At 49.7% G+C, this 19,428-nt stretch overlaps 1 protein-coding gene across 6 annotated transcripts in view; it reads left to right on the top strand.

Annotated features, from left to right (window-relative positions):
- The window catches only part of RAP1GAP2 (RAP1 GTPase activating protein 2), a 176,889-nt gene that overhangs the window by 110,765 nt on the left and 46,696 nt on the right, over window positions 1-19,428 (top strand). For all 6 annotated transcript variants that reach the window (XM_010986413.3, XM_010986412.3, XM_031468559.2 and 3 more), the window contains one exon: window positions 16,872-16,907. In XM_010986413.3, the coding sequence (XP_010984715.2) occupies window positions 16,872-16,907 (36 nt within the window). The remainder of the gene's footprint in view (window positions 1-16,871; window positions 16,908-19,428) is intronic.

Here is a 19,428-nt window from a genome sequence, read left to right as displayed (position 1 = left end):
AAGGCAAGGGAAAGGGAGGAATCTAGACGTCTAGTTTCCCTAGATGGGACTTGAGCAATGAGTGGGTTTTGGCCCTAGTTTTCTGAGATGGAGAAGCCTGCAGAGAGATGGGTTCAGGTAGGAAGATGAAGGTCTCTATTTTGGACACGCTGAGCTTGAGACTCATGAGACAGCAAAGTGGAAAAAAATCAAGTATGCATTTGGAGATGCTAATTGGAGGTCCAAGGAGAGGCCAAGGTTGGAGATATTCATTTGGGGGTATCAGCATGGAGGTGGAATTAAATCCAGGGGGATGGATGGGTAGCTGGGGAGGACAGCAGAGACAGAGATGAGGTGGGTTCCTGGCTGAGCCTTGAGGATCTCCACAGAGCAGAGGAGGCTGCAAGGAGGAGGAAGTGACTCTGAGGGAAGAAGATGAGAAGTTCTTCTGGGATTTGGCAACATGAAGGTCACTAGTGTCATTGACAAGAGCAGTTTCAGGGATGCTGTGGGGCCAGATTGATTGTCTGATGGAGGCTGAAAGACTGTGTTGCTTAAGGTGTGCAGAATCCCTCAGAGCTGACCGGAGTGGCCAAGTGTAGGAAGACTGATCCCATCCACTCCAGCTGGAGGTGGGGTCTCCCATGTGCACGGCCAGGCTATCCTCCTAGCTAGGACCCCATGACTGCCCTGCCCCATGGAGACACCAGGCTCCCTTCAGAATGCAGCACACGGTTTCCCAGGGCAGAACAGATCTAGGCTGCCTGGAGGATTTAGGAGAGGATGGTCAGGAGGGTGAGTGCCCAGCATGAGCTGCATAGGTTTAACCAAAATCACGAATGCATCTTCCTTCTCCAGTAGACGTGGCCTGTCCTGTAGGCCTGGAAAAGCAGTCATGATTTCATCTCCTGCCGGCCCTTTCAGACTGGTCACTCCCAGGGCTCCAGTTCACCCTTCCCTCTGGATAGCCATGTGGCCAAAGGAACTCCCAATTCAGTGTAAACGGGGCTGTGCCTTGGGACCAAGGCATATCGCCTGCCCTTTGGGGAGCTGAAAGGGGCCTGGAAGAGTTTCTGGGATTGGAAGAAGCCAGAGCTCCCTTGAGATAGATCTGCTTTGCAATCACCTGTCTCAGCCGCATCGGTCCACATGGCAGGGAGATGCCTCGGATCTCAGCTATGGGTCTGGACCTCCCAGATCGCTCACCTGGCCCCCTTGTGGCCTATTCCATCAACACCAGACGGTAGGCTGGGAGGTGGCAAGCCCACAGCTGCCTGCTAAGCCATCTGGGTAGACCCAGGGGATCAGGCTGCCAGGAGCTGGGGCCCCAACACCACGCCCACTGCTGTCCTCACCACTCAGGGGTCCCTGGAGACCCCCTTAGGGAGACCAGGCCTTGGTGGGTGGGGGAAGGAGGGCAGCATAATAGCGTCCTCAGTCAGAATGAAACCCATGTTCCCAACATCACAAGGTCCTCTTCTTTTTTCTGTCCTGCCCAGCCTACAGCTTCAGGGAGGTCTGGAAGGTGGTACCAGCCTTCCAAGCCAGGCGCCAGGACCGTTTCCAACAGGTCCACTGGATGCACAGACCTCTTTGAGTGGAAAAGGAATTGGATTCTGAGAATCAGGCTGTAACTTTGTCCTCCTTCACTCTGCTCCTCCTTTGTTGTCTGCCTGCTCTTGGGGAGGGGACCACTGTGCAGGCAAATTGCAAACAGCAACAGATGATAACTGTTTATAGCAGGAGGGCGTGTGCAGCTGGCGAATGGTCCTTGCCTTGTGGGCCCATAAACCTCCCAAGGACTTGGCGTGTGTGTTTGCATGAGTGAGTGATGATTGTGTGTGGGGTGAATGTGAATGTTTGGGGAGCCCTTTGTTGTCCCATCATGTGTTTTGGGAGTCTGTTTGGGTGTGGATGCTGAGGGGCTCTGTGTTGGTAGGAATATATTTGCCACCGAATGCTTCCCTAGCCAGGACAGCGGGGCCAGGGATGGGCAGGCCCTACCCCGGACCTTGTGGGGCCTGTATTTGCCCCAGCACCCCGTTCATCAGCCCCAGCTGGCAAAAGGGGGCGGGGCAGTTGTGTTCTTTGACATATGGTTTATGGGGAAGAGAGCTGCTCCGTGTCACAGTTCCCCGCGTTGTCTATGTATAATTAGGCTGTTGGAGCTCGGGGACTGACTGTTAGAATCACTCGGGACTGAAACATTTATTTAGGTAATCATTAACTAGAAGATGAGGAAGGAAAAGAACATGCAATTTGCAAACATCCCCTTCCTGCAGGTTAGTCTGAAATGAAACTCCCAGCAGCCTTCCTCCCGCCATCTCCCTCTGGGGCAGGGCGGGTTGGGGTCTTTGAGGGGCTGCTGGCGCCGAGTTGGGATGAATTGGGTGGCATCCCTCAGGCGCACCGGGAACTCGAGCCCCCAGAGTTACCAGTTTCCCATGACTTCTTTTCTGATAGTGCCCTTTGCTCAGCCAAGCACGAAACAGGTATCGATTTCCTCAGTGCTCAGCCTGGTACATCTGATGAGAATTGGGTGTGTGCGAGGCAAGGGGCTGGCTCTAGCAAAACCCCAGGAAACTATTGTCCTGAGTGGAGGCGGGTGTTAACATGAAGAGCCCAGATAGTTGGAATTTTGGCTTAGATAATCCGTAAAACGTGCTTTTGCTACTAACAGTGCTGATGTGGGCATGGGGGTTGGGGAGCTTTGTTTTTCTTCGCCTTATGGTGGAGGTTGTGCAGCTGGGAGTATCTTGCAGGCAGGAGGGTGTTAGAAGCAGCAAACAACTTACTGCTGGCGACAGGGCAATGGTCTCTTTGGGGCTACAGCCAGCCCCGATGGAGGGGAAGGGAGAGTGGCCACCTGTGTACCTTGTAATGAGTGTGGAAACTGAGGCATGGAGATGGGAGAGGCCCATGGGGAAGGTGTGTTGGTGTATGGTACGTGTCTTGGTATACGGCGCCATCCACTTTAGAAATGGCGTGAGGTTGCGTCCTTGCACACACTCAGTCTGGCCCCAACCGCCCCGCAGGAGAGTTGGGTAGTGAGACTAGGATAAATCTTTATTTTGGAGTTGAGCGAACTGAGCTCTGATCCCAGCCACGTGACTGGCAGCACGAGGAAACCCCCCCGCAGTGGTACCTTGGTGTGTTCACAGGTCCCAGAGATGATGCTAGACTCGGCTAGGAGGGCAGGGCAGGGGAAGGTAGACGGAGAGCGTCGGGCAGGGGACAGCTTCTGGGATCATGGACGGGGAGCAGGGTTCACCGGGGGGAACCACGTCAATTCTGGGATGGGCTTTCTGTGAACAGCAAACCCAGGAGCTTCTTCAGCTGCTTTTCTCCCCCCGGCACATGTCAGGGTGGGGTTGGGGGCGGGTTGCAGGAGGAGGCTAATTGGTTCCAGGGTCCTCAGTGCTTGGTTCTTTTTTTTTTTTTAATTGAAGTATATTTGATTTACAATATTGTGTTAGTTTTAGGTATACAGCAAAGTGACTCAGTTATATACGAGTGTGTGTGTGTGTGTGTGTGTGTGTGTGTGTGTATTTGTATTGTTTGGTTCTTTAAACCTGCTTGGTGGAGGGGGAGGTGGAGAGGTGGTGGCAGGGCTTCTGCTGCGCTCACTGAAATCCAATGTCCAGCTGTGCTGGGCAGCGTGGCTGCAGTTTCCACCCTCAAAGAGTGAGCAGGGAAGTGGGCAGGAGTCGGGGTCGGGGAGAAGGAGAGGGGAAGGAAACTGAGGAATGTGTGAGAGGTGAGGAAGCTGGAAGGATGCTGGTTATGCAGGAACCTTGCCTGAGGAACAAAGAGCACCTAGCAGGATGGAGGGAGGGAGCCATGCTTCTGACGCCCACCAGACCCCGCCCACCAGCGCTAGTTAGGAGAGACACAGCCGTGGAGCACTGGCCCCTGCATTTCAGGGACACCGGGGCTGAGAGGGAAGCAGATTTTTTTGGGAGGCCAACACTGCCCTTTGGTTTTACTTTCTCAGCCTCAGTGTGGCTTTATTTCCTGTTCCTCAGGACAGACACAAGCAGGGGGATCTGGGCCTCTTGCCTGGGCCACAAGCATGGGCACTGGTGAGACCAAAGCCAGACTAACACCCTCCTCACTCTCCTGCTTCCAAGCTTTGTTTAGGTTGTAGCCTTCCCTGCGGTGCTTCACCCTCCAGTTCACCCTGTTACAGGCCCAGCAAGGTTTATTTCAAATAACCTGATGAGGTTCATAGGCTATTTTTCCAGTCTCCCCATGGTGAGGCTCAGACCTGAAGCTGAGCCCAACTTTGTTGGGAAGACTGAAAATTTCAGGCTGTAGACGTGATCAGACCCAGAAGCTCTGCTGACTGGCATTCTGAAGCCTGGCTTAGAGAGCCTCCAGGTGTGGACACGAGATTCCTTAACCAGTGCTGGGCTGGATCTGGTGGTTCCAAGGGAGGGACAACTTGGAAGCAGCAACTCCAGGTATTTCCTAGAAGATGGGGCTGAACTTTCCCTGGGTGGCCACGCTCTTACAAACACCCACAGGGTCTGCTGGTGTTGCTCGTAACCGTGAATGGTGCCCACTGTCCACTCTTCATCCTGTTTGCACTATAGGTTGGTTCAGGGCTTGACAGCTTATAAAGCACTTTCTTGAACTCTTAATGGGTTCTCATGGTCCCCCTGGAACCATGAGAAAGTGTTTTGGCCACTTTATAGTTGAGAAAATTGAGTCTTAGTGAAATGCAGCGCTCCCTGGGCCAGCTGGTGAGACTCAAACTTGAGGCTTGTGATTTCAAGTTAGCATTCTTTCTACTACCCTGAGGATTAATTACTGAGTACAAATAATTACTGAGTGTCTACTACTGTATTTCATCGTTTCAAAGACACACTCTCCGCCCTCCCCCCTCCCTGGCCATTTAACATCTCTGAAATCAGGCTACATTTCACTAGCAATCGCGCCATAGCTTTTCATCAGCAGTGTTTTTGCTTTGTTAGGGCTACATAAAATAATGTATATCTTACTATGGATGATGCCAGTCTAGATTTGATGAAATGTGGTGTGTGTACAACTCTGGTGTGTGTAGACATAGCTTCTGCCCGCCAGGAATTTTCAGTTTAGAGGAAAGATCTGACGGTTCTAGCCATTCAGATAAAAAAGCATATGACAGATACCCAAGTTGAGTCCCGAAAGACTTGAGGGAGGGTGGGTGGGATTTGAGCATCCTGTTTCTTGTGTACCAGCCAGCTGATGTGAACAATGTACCCAGGTCCTGTTTGTGCAGTGATTCAAAGCATGGACACTGCAGGCTGGTGGTGTTTACAGCGCTGTTGCCACCTGATGTCCTAATTATTGAACTCTCAGCCTCAGTTTCCCAGCCTGTAGAGTGGGGATGGTAATAGTGACTGCCTCATGGGAAACCATGGGATTACATAAGAGGGTGCATGTAAAATCCTTAGTCAAGGGCCTGGCATCATATAGTGAGAACTGAGTAAGTGTCACCTGCTCCTACCACCAAATTAATCCTATGAATTTAGAGTCGCCCAACATTTGTTGATCAGTTGCCATCCCTGTGTTCAGGGCACTCATGTTTGTCATCTCATTTCATCATCCCCGGGAAGCTGGGGATCATTATTCCAACTTTGCAAATGAAGAGAATGGGGCCCGAGGTCACAGCTGGCCAGAGGCTGGGCTGGGATTGGGATGCTGGTCTGTCTGATTCCCACTCTGGTGCTTTTCACTGGATCGCAGCTGCTGGTGAAAAACGATAGGCAGGGAGGGAAACCCTGCTGAACCCAGTGGGCTTGCTGCAGGCAGGGTATTTTATAAATCAAATTACTGTTACCGTTGGGCATTCTTAATAGTGGGTTTTCTGGTGTAGAAGGAAGAGAGGCCTCATTCAGAGGCTAGCAGGCTAATTTGACAGAAAGGAAATGTGCTCAGACCTTAATCTCCCCTTCCTGTCTCCCAGTGGTCAGCGGGCATTTTTGTCCCACTCAAATGACTGTTGGTCTCTCTGGCTTTCATTCCTTCTTCTGTGCCTGCCTGTCCTCAGGGCTCATTCTCCTGGCCTGTGGGCACTCCTCTGCCGCCCACCCTAGAGAGGTCGCCAGCTCTCTAGGTGTGGTCATGCTACCACAGCTGCTCATGACCCTACCTAGGGCTGTGGGCCTCCCTGCCTGGAGTCTCCTTCCTGACCCCTGAGTTTAGCACAAATACATTTACCTTTTCTCTCTTCCCCTTTCCCCCTTTCCTCTCCATTCTCTCCGCAGCATCCCGTCTTCCACCTGGAACACTTGGCGCTGCCTCTAACAGGCTGTGTAAACTTAAGCAGGTCAAGTCGATGGACATCTCTGAGCTTCTTTTCCCACCTCCTCCCATAGTGTCAGATGGGAGGTAGTAGGAATGATCCTGGTCCCGGACATTGACTCCTGCTCTATCACTGTGTATCCTTAGATGTAGGACTTGATTTTCTTGTACCTCTGTGGCCTTATCTGCAAAATGGGGAGAATAGCCCCTGTGGGAAGGTCCCTCCTTTGCAGCACAGCCATTGTCCACTCCTCTGTGCATCCATGCAGGCATTGGTGCACCCCCATTACTGTTCCTCTTTTATCAGGTTCCAATTATTTACTTCTGTGATTGTGTTAGTTGCTAGATAGAAGTCAGTTCCTATTCAGTCCTTCATTCAGCAAGTCTTTATTGAACATCTATTTACCAGGTGCTGAGGTTAATGGATGAAGTAAGGGAAACAGACAATTCAATGAGAAATTACAATGCAGAGAGATAAGTGATTTGATAGGGCATGTGCAGGATGCTCTGGGAGTCCTACCTAAGGGAGAGGTGGAGGTCAGGAAGGCTTCCTGGAGGAGGTGATTGCCAAGCTAAGGCCTAAAGGACAAGTAGGAGTCAACCAAGTAAAGGAGAGTGGGTAGGAGGAGAGGGACTGAGGCTGATCTTCCTAGGGTCCCCAGTCCCAAGCCAGTGCCTGGCCCAGAGGGGATCAATAAGTTACTTGCCTATCTATCTCCTTCCTTAAAGCCTCTGAATGCATTCCTGCACAGAGGCAGGGGGCTTGGACCACAAGGCTTCCTGGGCCCTGGGATGCTGTGGCCAAAAGGGTTGCAGAAGTATTCTGGATGTGGCATGTCCTGTGGAGCCTGCCTGCAGAGTAGGGTGGGGGTGGGGTCTGCTATTGACTCATTGGTTCAGAGCAGGAATGCACTTGAGCCAGAAGCAGGTGTGGGAGGGGACAGGGAGGATGCTGAGGACATAGGAGCCTTATCCAGGATTCCTTTCTCCGGGTGAGGGAGAAAAGGGCTCATTAGGGACAGCCCAGTCAGGCCCCTTTAGGTGGGCTTGGCCACACTCCTTCTTCTAACATAGTCTTCTAGATCGGAATTGCTGGAAGGAACATTGCCAGCCTTCTCCGCAGCCAGGGTTCCCTCTAGCCCATGACTCTTCCAAATGTGTGAGATGGTCCAGTTCACATTTTAGAACTCTGTCCCCTTCCTCCCTTCCCTGACCTTCACTGTCCCTTGAAGCACCCAGGGATGGACCCGTGCCAAGACCTTCTCTGACCTCGATGGAGCCGTGCTGTCCCCCAGTCCCTGGGGACATTTCCTGGCCCCTCTGACCTCCCATGGATGCTGTTGGGGTTTCCAGAGCTCACACAAGTGCTGGAGAAAGGGGGTGGGCTTTGGGTCTGGCAGCAGGCTGGACTGAAGTGGGGAGGGCAGAGACCAGATGGGGTGCCTAGGTGGGGCTGAGCAGGTGGTGGGGGGTACTTTTCACGCTGTCTTGGGGGCTGAGGCATGAAGAGTGAGTGTGGAGCCAGCGCTGGGAGGAAGGAATGAAGATCATAGTTGCCGTTGACTGAGGGTATTTGTGTCTTACCCTCCCCGGACATGTTATATACACCATACCCATGCAGATGGGCTAGATTTCTCCATTTTACAGATATGGAAACTAAGGCTCAGAGGCTGAGTAACCAGCTCAGTACGTAGCATAGCCACATTAAGTCCAGGGCTATTTCTTCCACACCATGCCGCCTTTTTTTTTTTTTTTTTTTTTTTTTGAGAGATTTAAAATTAATTCCTTTCCTTTTGAGCTGGGACATCGCCATTCTCCTCAAACTGGAACGGGACCAAGGGCCGTGGATGGATATCAAATGTGATGTGTTTGTTAGTGCTGGAAGAGACTCCGAGACCCAGGTGAGCCCTGGGCTGAGCTCCGGGGCCTGGCTTCTCACTCTTGTTAATAACACAGCACTTGGTGCCTCTGGGCCCCTGGCCACAGATGCCATATGAGTCTTCCCAAGCCATTTGCTTTATTTATTTTTAATTTTTCTTGTGGGATAGCCACAGGACGTGAGGATTGCTCTCTTTTTTAAGGCACATGAAAAAAAATTTTAGACCAAAGTAATATTTGCAATAATTAAAAAACAAAACCCAGGCTGTTTTGTGAAAGAAAGCAGTTTCCCGGGCCTCTGTCCCCTCCTACAAGTCCCACCTGCAAAGGAATCACACCTTACTCTTTGCGCTGTTGCTTCAAACCTTTAAGTAGGAGGTTTCAGGCTCTGTGAGGTCCACATGAATGCCTTTCAAGATGTAGGCACCTGCTGTCTTTCTTCTGCTTCGCTTTTATTCTTACACGTAGGACGTCTCAATTCACAGATGGGAAACTTGAGGCCCCAAGCCCAGGCGGCCTGCCCTGAGTCCCACAGCACATCAGACACTGTGTCTCGTTCAGACCTGCTGTGTCCCTGGCATCCTGTGCCCCCGTCCTGCCTCCCAGCCCACATCATAGGCCAGCAGCACCAGGAACTCGCTCAAGATAAGGCTGGAAGGACAGGAATGCTCCCTGCACCCTGACCCGCAGATGGGTTTCCCCTCACAACCTGCTGGGAGGGACCCCTTGCACTACCTACGTGTGATGTGGGGTGGCTCCACTGGCCCTGAGCTCCCCAGAAGAACAGCCCCGCAGAAGGAGAGGGTCAAAGGTCAGGGCTAGTCAATGTGGAATAACAGCGCTGGGCGGACACCCAAATCCTGCAGTTCCTTGTTTGATCTTAAGGAAGTTGTCCAACGTCAGCAGCAGCAGCAGCAGCTGGGGTGGTGGCAGCCACAGCTACAGGGCTGCTCAGGCAGACAGACGGGACCCCCCGACTCACAGGGGAAGAAGGCACTGGTGGAAGATGATGGATTTCTTAAAGAACCTTTTGGTGAGTGTCCCCCGGCTACGGGGGAATGCCTGTCCACACTGGCTGCCCGGAGTGGGTGGGTCGAGGAGGAGCCAGAGCCCCTCCTGCTGTCACCTGGCAGGGAGCCCCTGGTGGCTGTTGGCCTCTTGTGGGCTACAGAAGCCACCTGTCACTCAGGGGAAGGAGGAATGGAGGTCAGGGACAGAGGGGACTGTGTGTGGGGAGTGGATGTGCGAGGGCGTGGTTTAGAGTTGGGGACCAGAGCTTTTCCTTCCTGGCCTGGAGATCTGAGGTGGGGGTCCTGGCATGGGAACCGGGCAAAGCTCACCTCTGTGATCCCCTGACAAGGCCTTCTGGTGCTGGGCCAGCCTGGGACCCCCAGCCAGCTGCAGGTGGTGTTCCAGGGTGGGTGGCAGGGCAGGTGAGGGACGGACTCTGTAGTTGGCTTCCGCCTGGCTCCAGACGCTTGGCCAGGCCTGCGGTCCAGCCCTCTCCCCTTTGTGCTGTGTGCCCAGGATGGCCCTGGCAGGGGACTCTGTCCTGTCACAGAACCTCCGAGCCGTGCAGTTAGTGTGGCACAGGGTGGTGTGTGTGACGTTCCGGCTCGCCTGGGAGTCAGGGTCCTCTCCTGCCAAGTCAGGTTGTCCCTGGAGGCTCTGTTTCAGCTCTGCCAGGTGCTTGTGTCCCTCCTGGTCAACAAGGGGGCCCAGGCTGACTCGGCCGGGTTGGGACTACTGGCCTCCTCTCATTCATGACCTGCTTCCTGCAGGCACGGGTGGGCTGTGTTCTTTCCTTTCTTTCTCTTCCTGGGCTATGTATCTTCCTTTCTCTAGGGGAGCTGAGGGTGACAGTTTAGGGATGCATGCGGGGAGCGATTGGACATTTGTTGGGTGACTGTGTTACAAACAGAAATGGCCTGGCCCCCCAGACCTTGGCAGGGGTGTGGAGGGGCACCTTGGAGGGTTTTAAGCTGGAGACGGATGTCATCTGAATTATCTTCCAGAAAGGCCAAGTGCCTGTTGTTGGGGGATCTAATTAGGGAGGCAGTGGTGTGGAGGCCAGGAGGCTGGCGAGGAGGCTACTGCAGGGTCCTGATAAGGGGCGATGAAGATGGTGGAGCTGAGAAGTGCTTGGACTTAGGATATGTTTTGACAGTGAACTTGCAGGTCAACTGGGTGTGGGGAATGAGGAGGAAGAAATCAGTAATGACCCTGGGAGTTTTGTCCTGAGCGTCAGGATGAGTGGACGATGCGGAGACTGGCTAGGGTGGAGGAAAATTTTTGAGGGAAAGAGCTGATGATTAAAAAAAAAAAAGTTACTGAGTGTTCTGTTGGGCCTAGTTAAATCTGAGAGTCCTATCAGACATGCATGTGAGATGTGGAGTTGGCAAACCCAGACAGATCTGGACTCGAATCTGGCCTTTGCCTTTACTAAGTGTGTTCACTTTGGGTGAGTTGCTTAATCATTCAATCCCTCCTGTCTCTGTAACCCTTCCTCCATAGTCACTTGTGGGACTCACGGAGTGGTATTTGTAGTGTGCCTGATTCAGTGCCCCAAGTGCCTGGCATATCACATGTCTCCAGCAGAGGATACCTTGGGGCTCACTAAACTTTCCTTATATCTTCTCATTTTCCAACTCAGGAACATTCAATGGCTCCCTGTCGTACAGAGCAGAGCTTGGAAGTTGCGTCTTACGGACTGACTTGGCTCATAGATGAATTTTGTTTGGTCCACGTAGAGATGAACAGAAATTGAATTGGTTATCAATGTATACAAATTGGGAGACTTCACATCCAAATTTGGATTTCTGGCTTGTCTTGAAAAGTTGCAAACTCTGGTGACAGTGAACTTGCATTTTTGCTCACAGCCTGGCGGAGGTGAGCAGCAGCTGCCTCTTTTGGAAGGAGTGTGCACTCTTCAGTTCAGCAGTGTTTCATCCCCCAACTCTTGTTATTGTGTTGAGGGGAAATTTACATAACATAAAATCAATCATTTAAAGTGAACAGTTCAGTGACATTTAATATATTCACAATGTTGTGCAACTGTCACCTCCATCTAGTTCTAAACTGTTTCCATCACCCTGAAATAAAATCCCTTAAAGGAGTTGCTCTCCGTTTTCCCTCGCAACTCCAGCCCCTGGCAACCACTCATCTGCTTTCTGTCTCTATGGATTGATTTACCTATTCGGGATATTTCAAAGAAATCGAATCATACAGTATGTGACCTTTTGGATCTGGCATCTTTCATTTGGCATGTTTTTGAGGTTCGTTCACACTGTAGCACGTATCAGCACTTCATTCCTTTTCATGGTTGAATGATATTCCATTGTGTGGATACCACAATTTGTTTATTCATCCATCTGTTGATGGACATTCGGGTTGTTCCCACCTTTTGGCAAGTGTGAATAGTGCTGCTCTTCAGTGTACAGGTGAACAACGTTCGTGTGCAGATTTTTGTCTGAGTACCTATTTTCACTTCTTTGGGTGTCTACCTAGGAGTGGAATTGCTGGGTCACATGGCAACTCTGTGTGTAACTTACTGAGGAACTGCCAAATTGTTTTCCACAGCAGCTGCACCATTTTACATTCCCACCAGCAATGTACGAGGGTTCCAGTTTTAACACATGCTCACCAACACCTGTTATTTTCTATTTTTTGATTATAGGGTATGAAAGTGGTATCTCATTATGGTGTTGATTTGCATTTCCCCACAACTAATGACGCAGAGCATCTTTTCACGTGTCTGTTGTCCATTTGTATGTCTTCTTTGGAAAACGTCTATTTAAGTCCTTTGCCCATTGTTTAATTGGGTTGTCTTGTTGTTATAAGAGTTCTTTATATATTCTGGATACTGGGCTCTTATCTGATATATGATTTACAAGTATTTTCTCCCATTCTGTTGGTTGTCTTTTTACTTTCTTGATAATGTCCATTAAAATAGAAAACTTTTAAATTTTGATGAAGTTCAATAATTTGTTTCCTTTTTTAAAAATTGGTATCATAGCTAAGAATCTATTGCCAAATCTAAGATTATGAGAATTTACCCTTACATTTTCATCTAGGAGTTTTACAGTTTCAGCTCTAAGGTTTAGGTTGTTGCTTTTTATATTTTTGTATATGGTGAGGCATAGGTGTCCAACTTCATTTCTTTTGCATCTGGGTATCCAATTTTTCTAGCACCATTTGTTGAAAAGACTGTTCTTTCCCCACTGATTGAGCTTGGCACTGTTGTCAAGAGGCAGTTGGCCAGAAATGAATGGATTTATCTGTAGACTCTAAATTCTATTCTATTGGTCTGTATGTCTACCCTTATGCCAGCACCACACTGTTTTGGTCACTGTAGCTTTGTAGTAAGTTTTGAAATTGGGAATTGTGAGTTTTTTTCAAGAATGTGTTGGCTATCCTGAGTTTCTTGAGTTTCCACATCAATTTTAGGATCAGATTTTAAATTTCTACAAAGAATCCCAGCTGGGATTTTGATAGGGATTGGACTGAGTTTATAGATCACTTTGGGTGGTTATTGCCATCTTAAAAATACTAAGTCGTTCATCCCATGAACGAGGGACGTCATACCATTTATTTAGGTCTTCTTTCATTTCTTTCATCAGTAAGTTTTAGTTTTCAGTGTACAAGTCTTTTACCTCCTTGGTTAAATTACTTTAGATATTTCATTCTTTGTGATGCTCTTGCAAATAGAATTGTTTTTTCAGATTGTTTATTGCTGGTGTATAGCACTACAGATGACTTTTGTGTGTTGATCTTGTACTCTGCAAGTTTGCTGACTTCCTTCATTAGCTCTAGTAGTGTTTTTGTGGATTCTTTGGGTTTTCTATATTGGGTCATGTCATTTGCAGATAGAGATAGTTTTATTTCTTCCTTTCCAATTTGAATGCCTTTCATTTCTCTCTCTTATCTAATTATTCTGGCTAGAACTTTCCATATGCTGAATAGTGGTGGTGAAAGTGGGCATCCTTGTTTTGTTCCTGATCTTTGGGGGAAAGCTTTCAGTATCACTGAGCATGATGTTAGCATGGATCAAAAAAACAAAACAAAACACCCTTTATCATGTTGAGGAAGTTCCTTTCTATTCCTAATTTTCTGGATTTTTTTTTTTAATCAAGGAAAGGTATTAGATTTTGTCAAGTGCTCTTTCTGCATCAATTGAGATGCCTGTGTGGTTTTTTTCCCCTTCATTCTGTTAGTGTGATGTATTATACTGATGGATTTTCTTATGTTGAACCAACCTTGTATTCCTGGGATAAATCCCACCTGGTCACAGCATATAACATGCTGTTGGATTTGGTTTGCTAGTATTTTGTTGAGGATTTTTGTATCTATATCCATCAGGGATATTGGTCTATTTCCTGGTAGTTTCTTTGTATGGTTTTGGTAATGCTGGCCTCATAGAATAAGTTAGGAAGTGTTCCCTCCCTTTCAGTTTTTTGGAAGAGTTTATGAAGGATTGGTGCTAATTCTTCTTTAAATGTTTGGTGGAATTTACCAGGAAGCCAGCTGATCTTGGACTTTTCTTTGTTGGGAGGTTTTTGATTACTGATTCAATCTCTTGTTATCTCCTCATTCTTTTATGTTACTTGCCTGGTACTTGTAGTCATTTGCATTTTCAAATCCTTTCTTACAGATTTAAATAGAAATCTGCCTAATTTTTAAGATGTCCTGTAAAGACTCCACCATCCTCCTCACCCTTCCTCCCTGCCCCATCTCTGCTCTGGCCAGGTTTGTCCCTTTCACACACCTCCTGCATTAAACATGATTAATTCCATAGGTCAGTGGTTCTCACAGTTCCTGGATCAAGAGTATCAGTTTCACCTGGGAGCTTGTTAGAACTGCAGATTCTCTAGGGGCTGGGCCAGGACCCTGTGTTTTAACAAGCCCTCCAGGTGATTCTGTTGTATCACCATTGCCATAGATAAGAGAGCCCTACAGGCTCCTGGCCCAGGTTGATGGAGCTGAGGCCGTGCCTCTGCGGGACCCCAGCCGCTGAGGAGCTGTGTTCAGTGTGAGCTGGTGGGAAGGGAGACCAAAGAAGGGAAAGAGGAGCATGAAGCTTGCACAGGGGAGAGGGGGAGGGAGATTTGTTAGGAACAGGACCTGTGTCTGGATGCAATTTACTGGGGGCACCCATTGAGGATAAGTTGGCTGTCCAGGGGGAGGGGTGCGGTCTGTGCACAGGGTGCTGAGATGGGGCGGTGGCCCTCCTAGACTCACACAACCTGAATTCCTTCCTTTGCTTCTACAGCTTCACCGCCTAGGCCAGGGGCTGATACAGGGATGGACAAGTAGGGGCGTCAGGAAGACTCCTCAAGGCTGGCCTTGCAGTGCTTGTTCATTCCCGCTCCTGCTACCCCGGGCCGTCTCCGGCCTTCTCCCCACAAGGACTCACTTTGTCCGAAGACCAGGTGCTTTCTATACTGGGAGGTGGGGAGGACAGGGCTTGAACCCTCACCGAACCTTGGGGCCCAGCCTGTGGTTTCCCCGGCTGGGCACTGGCTCTTGGTGATGATTTCACGGCCTACTTGACTGGCTGTTAAAGCGGAGCCCGAGGGGAAACGCTGGCCGCGGCTCTGATTTGGGTGGCTAGGGCTGTTGCTAATAATAAATTAGACAGCTGGGCCGCTGCTGCTGAGGAGGAGGCCGAATTACATTTCTCTGTGAAAACCCAGTGCCTGGCTTCCTGATGGAGGGGCAGCCCCTTCTGAAGGATGCCCTGGAAGGGCCTGTGGGATGATGCCAGTGAGTCTGTGAGCATTTATTGAGTGCCTGCTGTGCGCCTGTGGCTGTGTGACGCAATCTCAGGGGGTGTGGACGAGGGTGGGACTGAGTGGCTGGAGCTGCTGTTCTGGGCTGGCCTGAGTTACCCTGTTCCTGGGTGGAAAAGGAGACTTGCTCTTTGCCAAGGCTGGAACTGCCCCACTGGAAAGTTCAACAAGTCACCATGAAGTGGGGCCAGGCCCGTGGAGGCCAAGTTGCCACTGGCCAATTTCTGCTCCTGGACACTGTCCACGTAGCTGTTGTCCACCCAGTGTATTACTCAGGGCTGAGACTGAATCACAGCCCTTTCATCTCACCACCTGTGCCAGCCCTGAGGCCATAGAGCATCTGCAGGAAATAAACCCTTTTTTTTTAATTAAAATTTTTTCTATTTTATTTTATACAATTTTTAAAGGTTACTTTCCATTTATAGTTATTACAAAATATTGGCTGTATTTTCCGTGTTGTATAATACATCCTTGAGCCCATCTGATACCCAGTAGTTTGTGCCTCTTCATTCCCCCACCCCTGTGTTGCCCCTCCCCTCCCCACTGGTGCCCACTAGTTCGTTCTCTATGTTTGTGAGTCTGCTTTTTTTGTTATATTCACTAGTTTGTTGTATAGGAAATAGACCCATTTTTACAAGTAATCTAAACACACTGCCTCTGGGAAGACCAATGAAGTCAAGAAAAGCTAAGTGCTCTAAATCAGGAAACACTAACTATCCTGAAGGTACTAGACCATTTCCTAACGGGATAAAGCTTGTTTCCGGAGTGAGTGTTCTAATAGTTCCTCATAGTGGCTGCTGTTTACTGAGTGCTGGCCAGATTTAGGCTGGGAGAGGTCACTTGGAGTCTGCAGCAGGGCCAGGTCTCTGCAGATGACTTCACGAGGGTCCTTTCCATGGTGGTCCCCTTAGAATTCTGAGGGTGATGGGGGCTGCAGGCAGTTCTGGTCCATTGGTGCCTGCAGAAGGTGGGAGGGTGGATGCTCTACCTCTGCATGAAGAAGCTGTAAGGACATGCTCAGTCCTCCTTCTCACTGCTTCCTTTTGTCTCCTAGTCATCTGGGGACTGTCTGTTCTGCGTGCTCACATATTCATGATTTGCCAGTGCCCAGATGTGGGCAGTGATCTTACAACAAGAAAGTGTAGCTGTTTTCATGGAATGGGAAGTGGGGACACTTCTGGGGGAACCTCTGCATGTGTTTTGTTAGAGTGGAGCTTTCAGCTCCTCACCCTTCCATTCCACTTTCTTTTTTGCCTTTCTGTCTCACCTGGAGTTTACAAAGGTGGCACCAAAGTAGGTTAAAAGTTTGGGCTGATGGAGTTTGAGATTTAAAAAAATAATCCATCCAGGCCACTGGAGGCTGCGGTTCAATGGTTCAATGGTTTTCAGGCTTTACTCACAAATTCTCGGGTCCCAAAAGGTAGGGGACGGGCAGGCAGAGGAGGCACCTCAGGGGCTCAAGCCCCCATGGCTGCCTTTGCCGGAGCAGCTCTGCTTTTACTGGTTTTAGATGTAGTTCTAAGTGAGGCTTTGTGTGAGGAGACAGAAAGGCTCTCTTGCCACAAGAGTTGGAAAACTACTTGTGTGGGACATTTTGGCACCCTGTTGGGTTGAAAACATCCCAAACACGAATCCTGTTGGAGGCTGAATCCTGGGGCCCCCTCGGGCCCCTCCCTCTTGACCGAGACCGAGTAACTGTTCTCCCCAGGGCCATTTGCCAGCCCAGGCATGCTTTTTTCCCCCTCTTGTTTTATGAAGTGCTCTGGCCCTCCAGCCCTGCAAAGGCAAAATCAAATTATCTTCTCTCTTGATCCAAATGAATTTTGTCCCTGGGGAAGCCCTGGGCTGAGCTTCCAGACAGTCAGTAGGAAGGCTTTCTCAGCAGACCTCCTAGCTGACGCTCCATCTTTCTCTCCCCACCTTCTTTGTGTCTTTCAGTCGGCAGAGTTCTTCGAGATGCTGGAGAAGATGCAGGTGAGCATCCCAACGTGAGCTGAGCCCTGGGCGGGGATGCTGCAGTGGCCTCAGGGGACACAACGCCGGGCAGAACTTGGGGGCCTTGGAGGGAGGGCAGAGAACAGAGAACAGTCCTGGTGGCCTGGACCACCTGAGGCCATTTCCGTGGTGAACTGCACAGAGGGTTCTGGGACGGCTCCTGCCTGAAGGATGGAGAGTAGACAGAACCTGCCAGCAGGGCAGACGGTTGTGGGGAGGGTTTGAGAGGTTCCCTTGTCCCTGGAGAGGGTGGGATAGAAAGCCCCTTCCGAGGGGAGTCATCTCATGTCTGGGAGGCAGAGCAGTGGAGTGGGAGACAGACCTGAGTTCAAATCTTGCATCTGACACTTGCTAGCACTAACTCCTTCCCTTTCCTAAGCCTCTCGCTCCTGTTTTCTGTCCACTCATGGCACTGTTCTCCCCTCACCCTGACACCAAACGTGTGGGAGTTTTCCCACACCAGGCAATTCTGCGACGCCAGCTGGGAGCCCTACGATTTCATTCAGTTCTGACACTGTCTGCCTGGAGATAGAGTCAGATCCCACAGGTGAAGGGCTCAGTCCCACAAGACCCTCCTCCCCTGATTTCAACACCGATTCCAAGTCCAGGTTGTCACCAATGCTTCTGACTCGTTGGCTATAAATTGGAGGTCCGCATGACCTCTTCCTTGGGTTCCATTAATTTGCTAGAGCGGTTCACAGAACTAAGGAAAATAGTTTACTTACTAGATGATCAGTTTGTTATAAAAAGAAATAACTCGGGAACAACCAGATGGAGCAGTGACCTAGGGCAAGATGTGTGGGAAGGGGCAAAACTTCCGTGCCCTCTTTGGGAACAACATGTGTTCACCAACCAGGAGGTTCCCCCAAACCCTATCCTTTCGGCTTTTTCTGGAGGCCTCTTTACGTAGGCATGGTCAATTAAATCACTGGCCATTGGTGACTGATCAAACCTCCAGCCATTCTCCCCTCCCCAGAGGTTGGGGGTAGGGCTGAAAGTTCTAACCCTCTAATTAGGGTTGATTCCCCTGGCAGCAAGCCCCCGTCCTTAGGGGCTTTCCAAAGTCACCTTGTTAACATAAACTTATGAATAATAAGATACTCCTTTCATCTTTACAGCTCTGGAGCTCTTTCGGGAACTAAGGACAGAGTCCAAATGCTATAACAAAAGATACTCTCGTTGCTCTTATCACCCAGGAAATTCTAAGGGTTTTAGGAACTCTGTGCCTGGAATTGCATGAAGACCAAATATATATTTCTTATTATAAATCACAATATCACAGTTTCTATAAATAGGAATACAGTATACCCATTTACATGGTTGTTGGAATGAAATGAGATGATACCATATAATACATGGTAGGCATTGCACAAAAATCAGCATTCAATGTGGATTTGGGGGTCCTTTATAGTCACCCCTCACCAAGGAATCAGGGCTCACAGGTGAGAACTGCTGCCCTAGGGAATCTGGAGAGACATCCAGAAGGCTTAATAGAGGTAGGTAGAAAGAGTGAGAAGAAGATGCACGGGTTTCAAGCACCTCTCTGGGCTCAGAGATTGGCAGGTGTTATCTCGTTTCTTCCTGACAAGGCCCACAGAAAGTGGGTGTATTACTGTTACCCCCTTTTCACAGGTGAGAAAACTGAGGCACAGAGATATTAAATAAAGCACTCAAGGGCCCAGGGCTAGCAAGGAGCTTCAGAGGCAGAAATTTTCGTGTTATAGTATGGTGCTCTCTACCCTAAGGAGATGCTGTAGGCTCCAGGAAGGAAGATTCTGTAGTGATGATCTGGAAAGTCTAGGAGGAGAGGCAAATAGAGTGTTCACAGCGGTCCTGAGCTGCAGGAGGAGCTGCTGAGAGGGCTGGTATGAGCAAGCATGGTCTCCTCAGGAAAGCCTGATCTCCCTAAGCGGGGGTGTGTGCGTGTGTGTGCGTGTGTGTGTGCGTGTGCGTGTGTGCGCGTGCGTGCGTGTGCGTGTGCGTGTGTGTGTGTGTATGCGTGCCATTTGAGGGGAAAATATTATTAGCGGTTGTGTCATTAGCACAAGCAAGTTGTTAAAATCCCCCTCCGTGCCCAGCAGCGTGTGGACTACAAACTATATACACTTAGGGAACTTGCAGAAAACAGGAAAGGTACGGACCTAGCCAGCGAGTCGTGGGAGGCAGTGTATAATTAAGTGCTCAGTTGATTGGAGTAAAGCTAGGATTTTCACCTAAAGCCATGGAATCCTTGCACTTGGCAAGCTGGAGGGGAATTTTCAGCTCTCCCTGCCTTCTCTCTGGTTGACCCCACAATCCACTAACCCCTCAAAGCCCTCGGTCTTACCAACAAAAGGGCTTCTCTGAGAATCCAACCCCACTTAACCGGCCTCATCGTTCTGTTGTTTTGAAGCTGTTGGGTTGTTGTCTCAACTAGATTGGGAGCCTGTCAAGGGCAGGAGTCTGGGTTTTATGCTTCCTCTGTGTCTCCACGGCAGGCAGCTAACACTTCTTGGTAGGT

This window comes from Camelus dromedarius, chromosome 16, assembly GCF_036321535.1.
Source record: "Camelus dromedarius isolate mCamDro1 chromosome 16, mCamDro1.pat, whole genome shotgun sequence".
Taxonomy (NCBI): domain Eukaryota; kingdom Metazoa; phylum Chordata; class Mammalia; order Artiodactyla; family Camelidae; genus Camelus; species Camelus dromedarius.
This window is presented reverse-complemented; position numbering and strand designations above follow the sequence as displayed.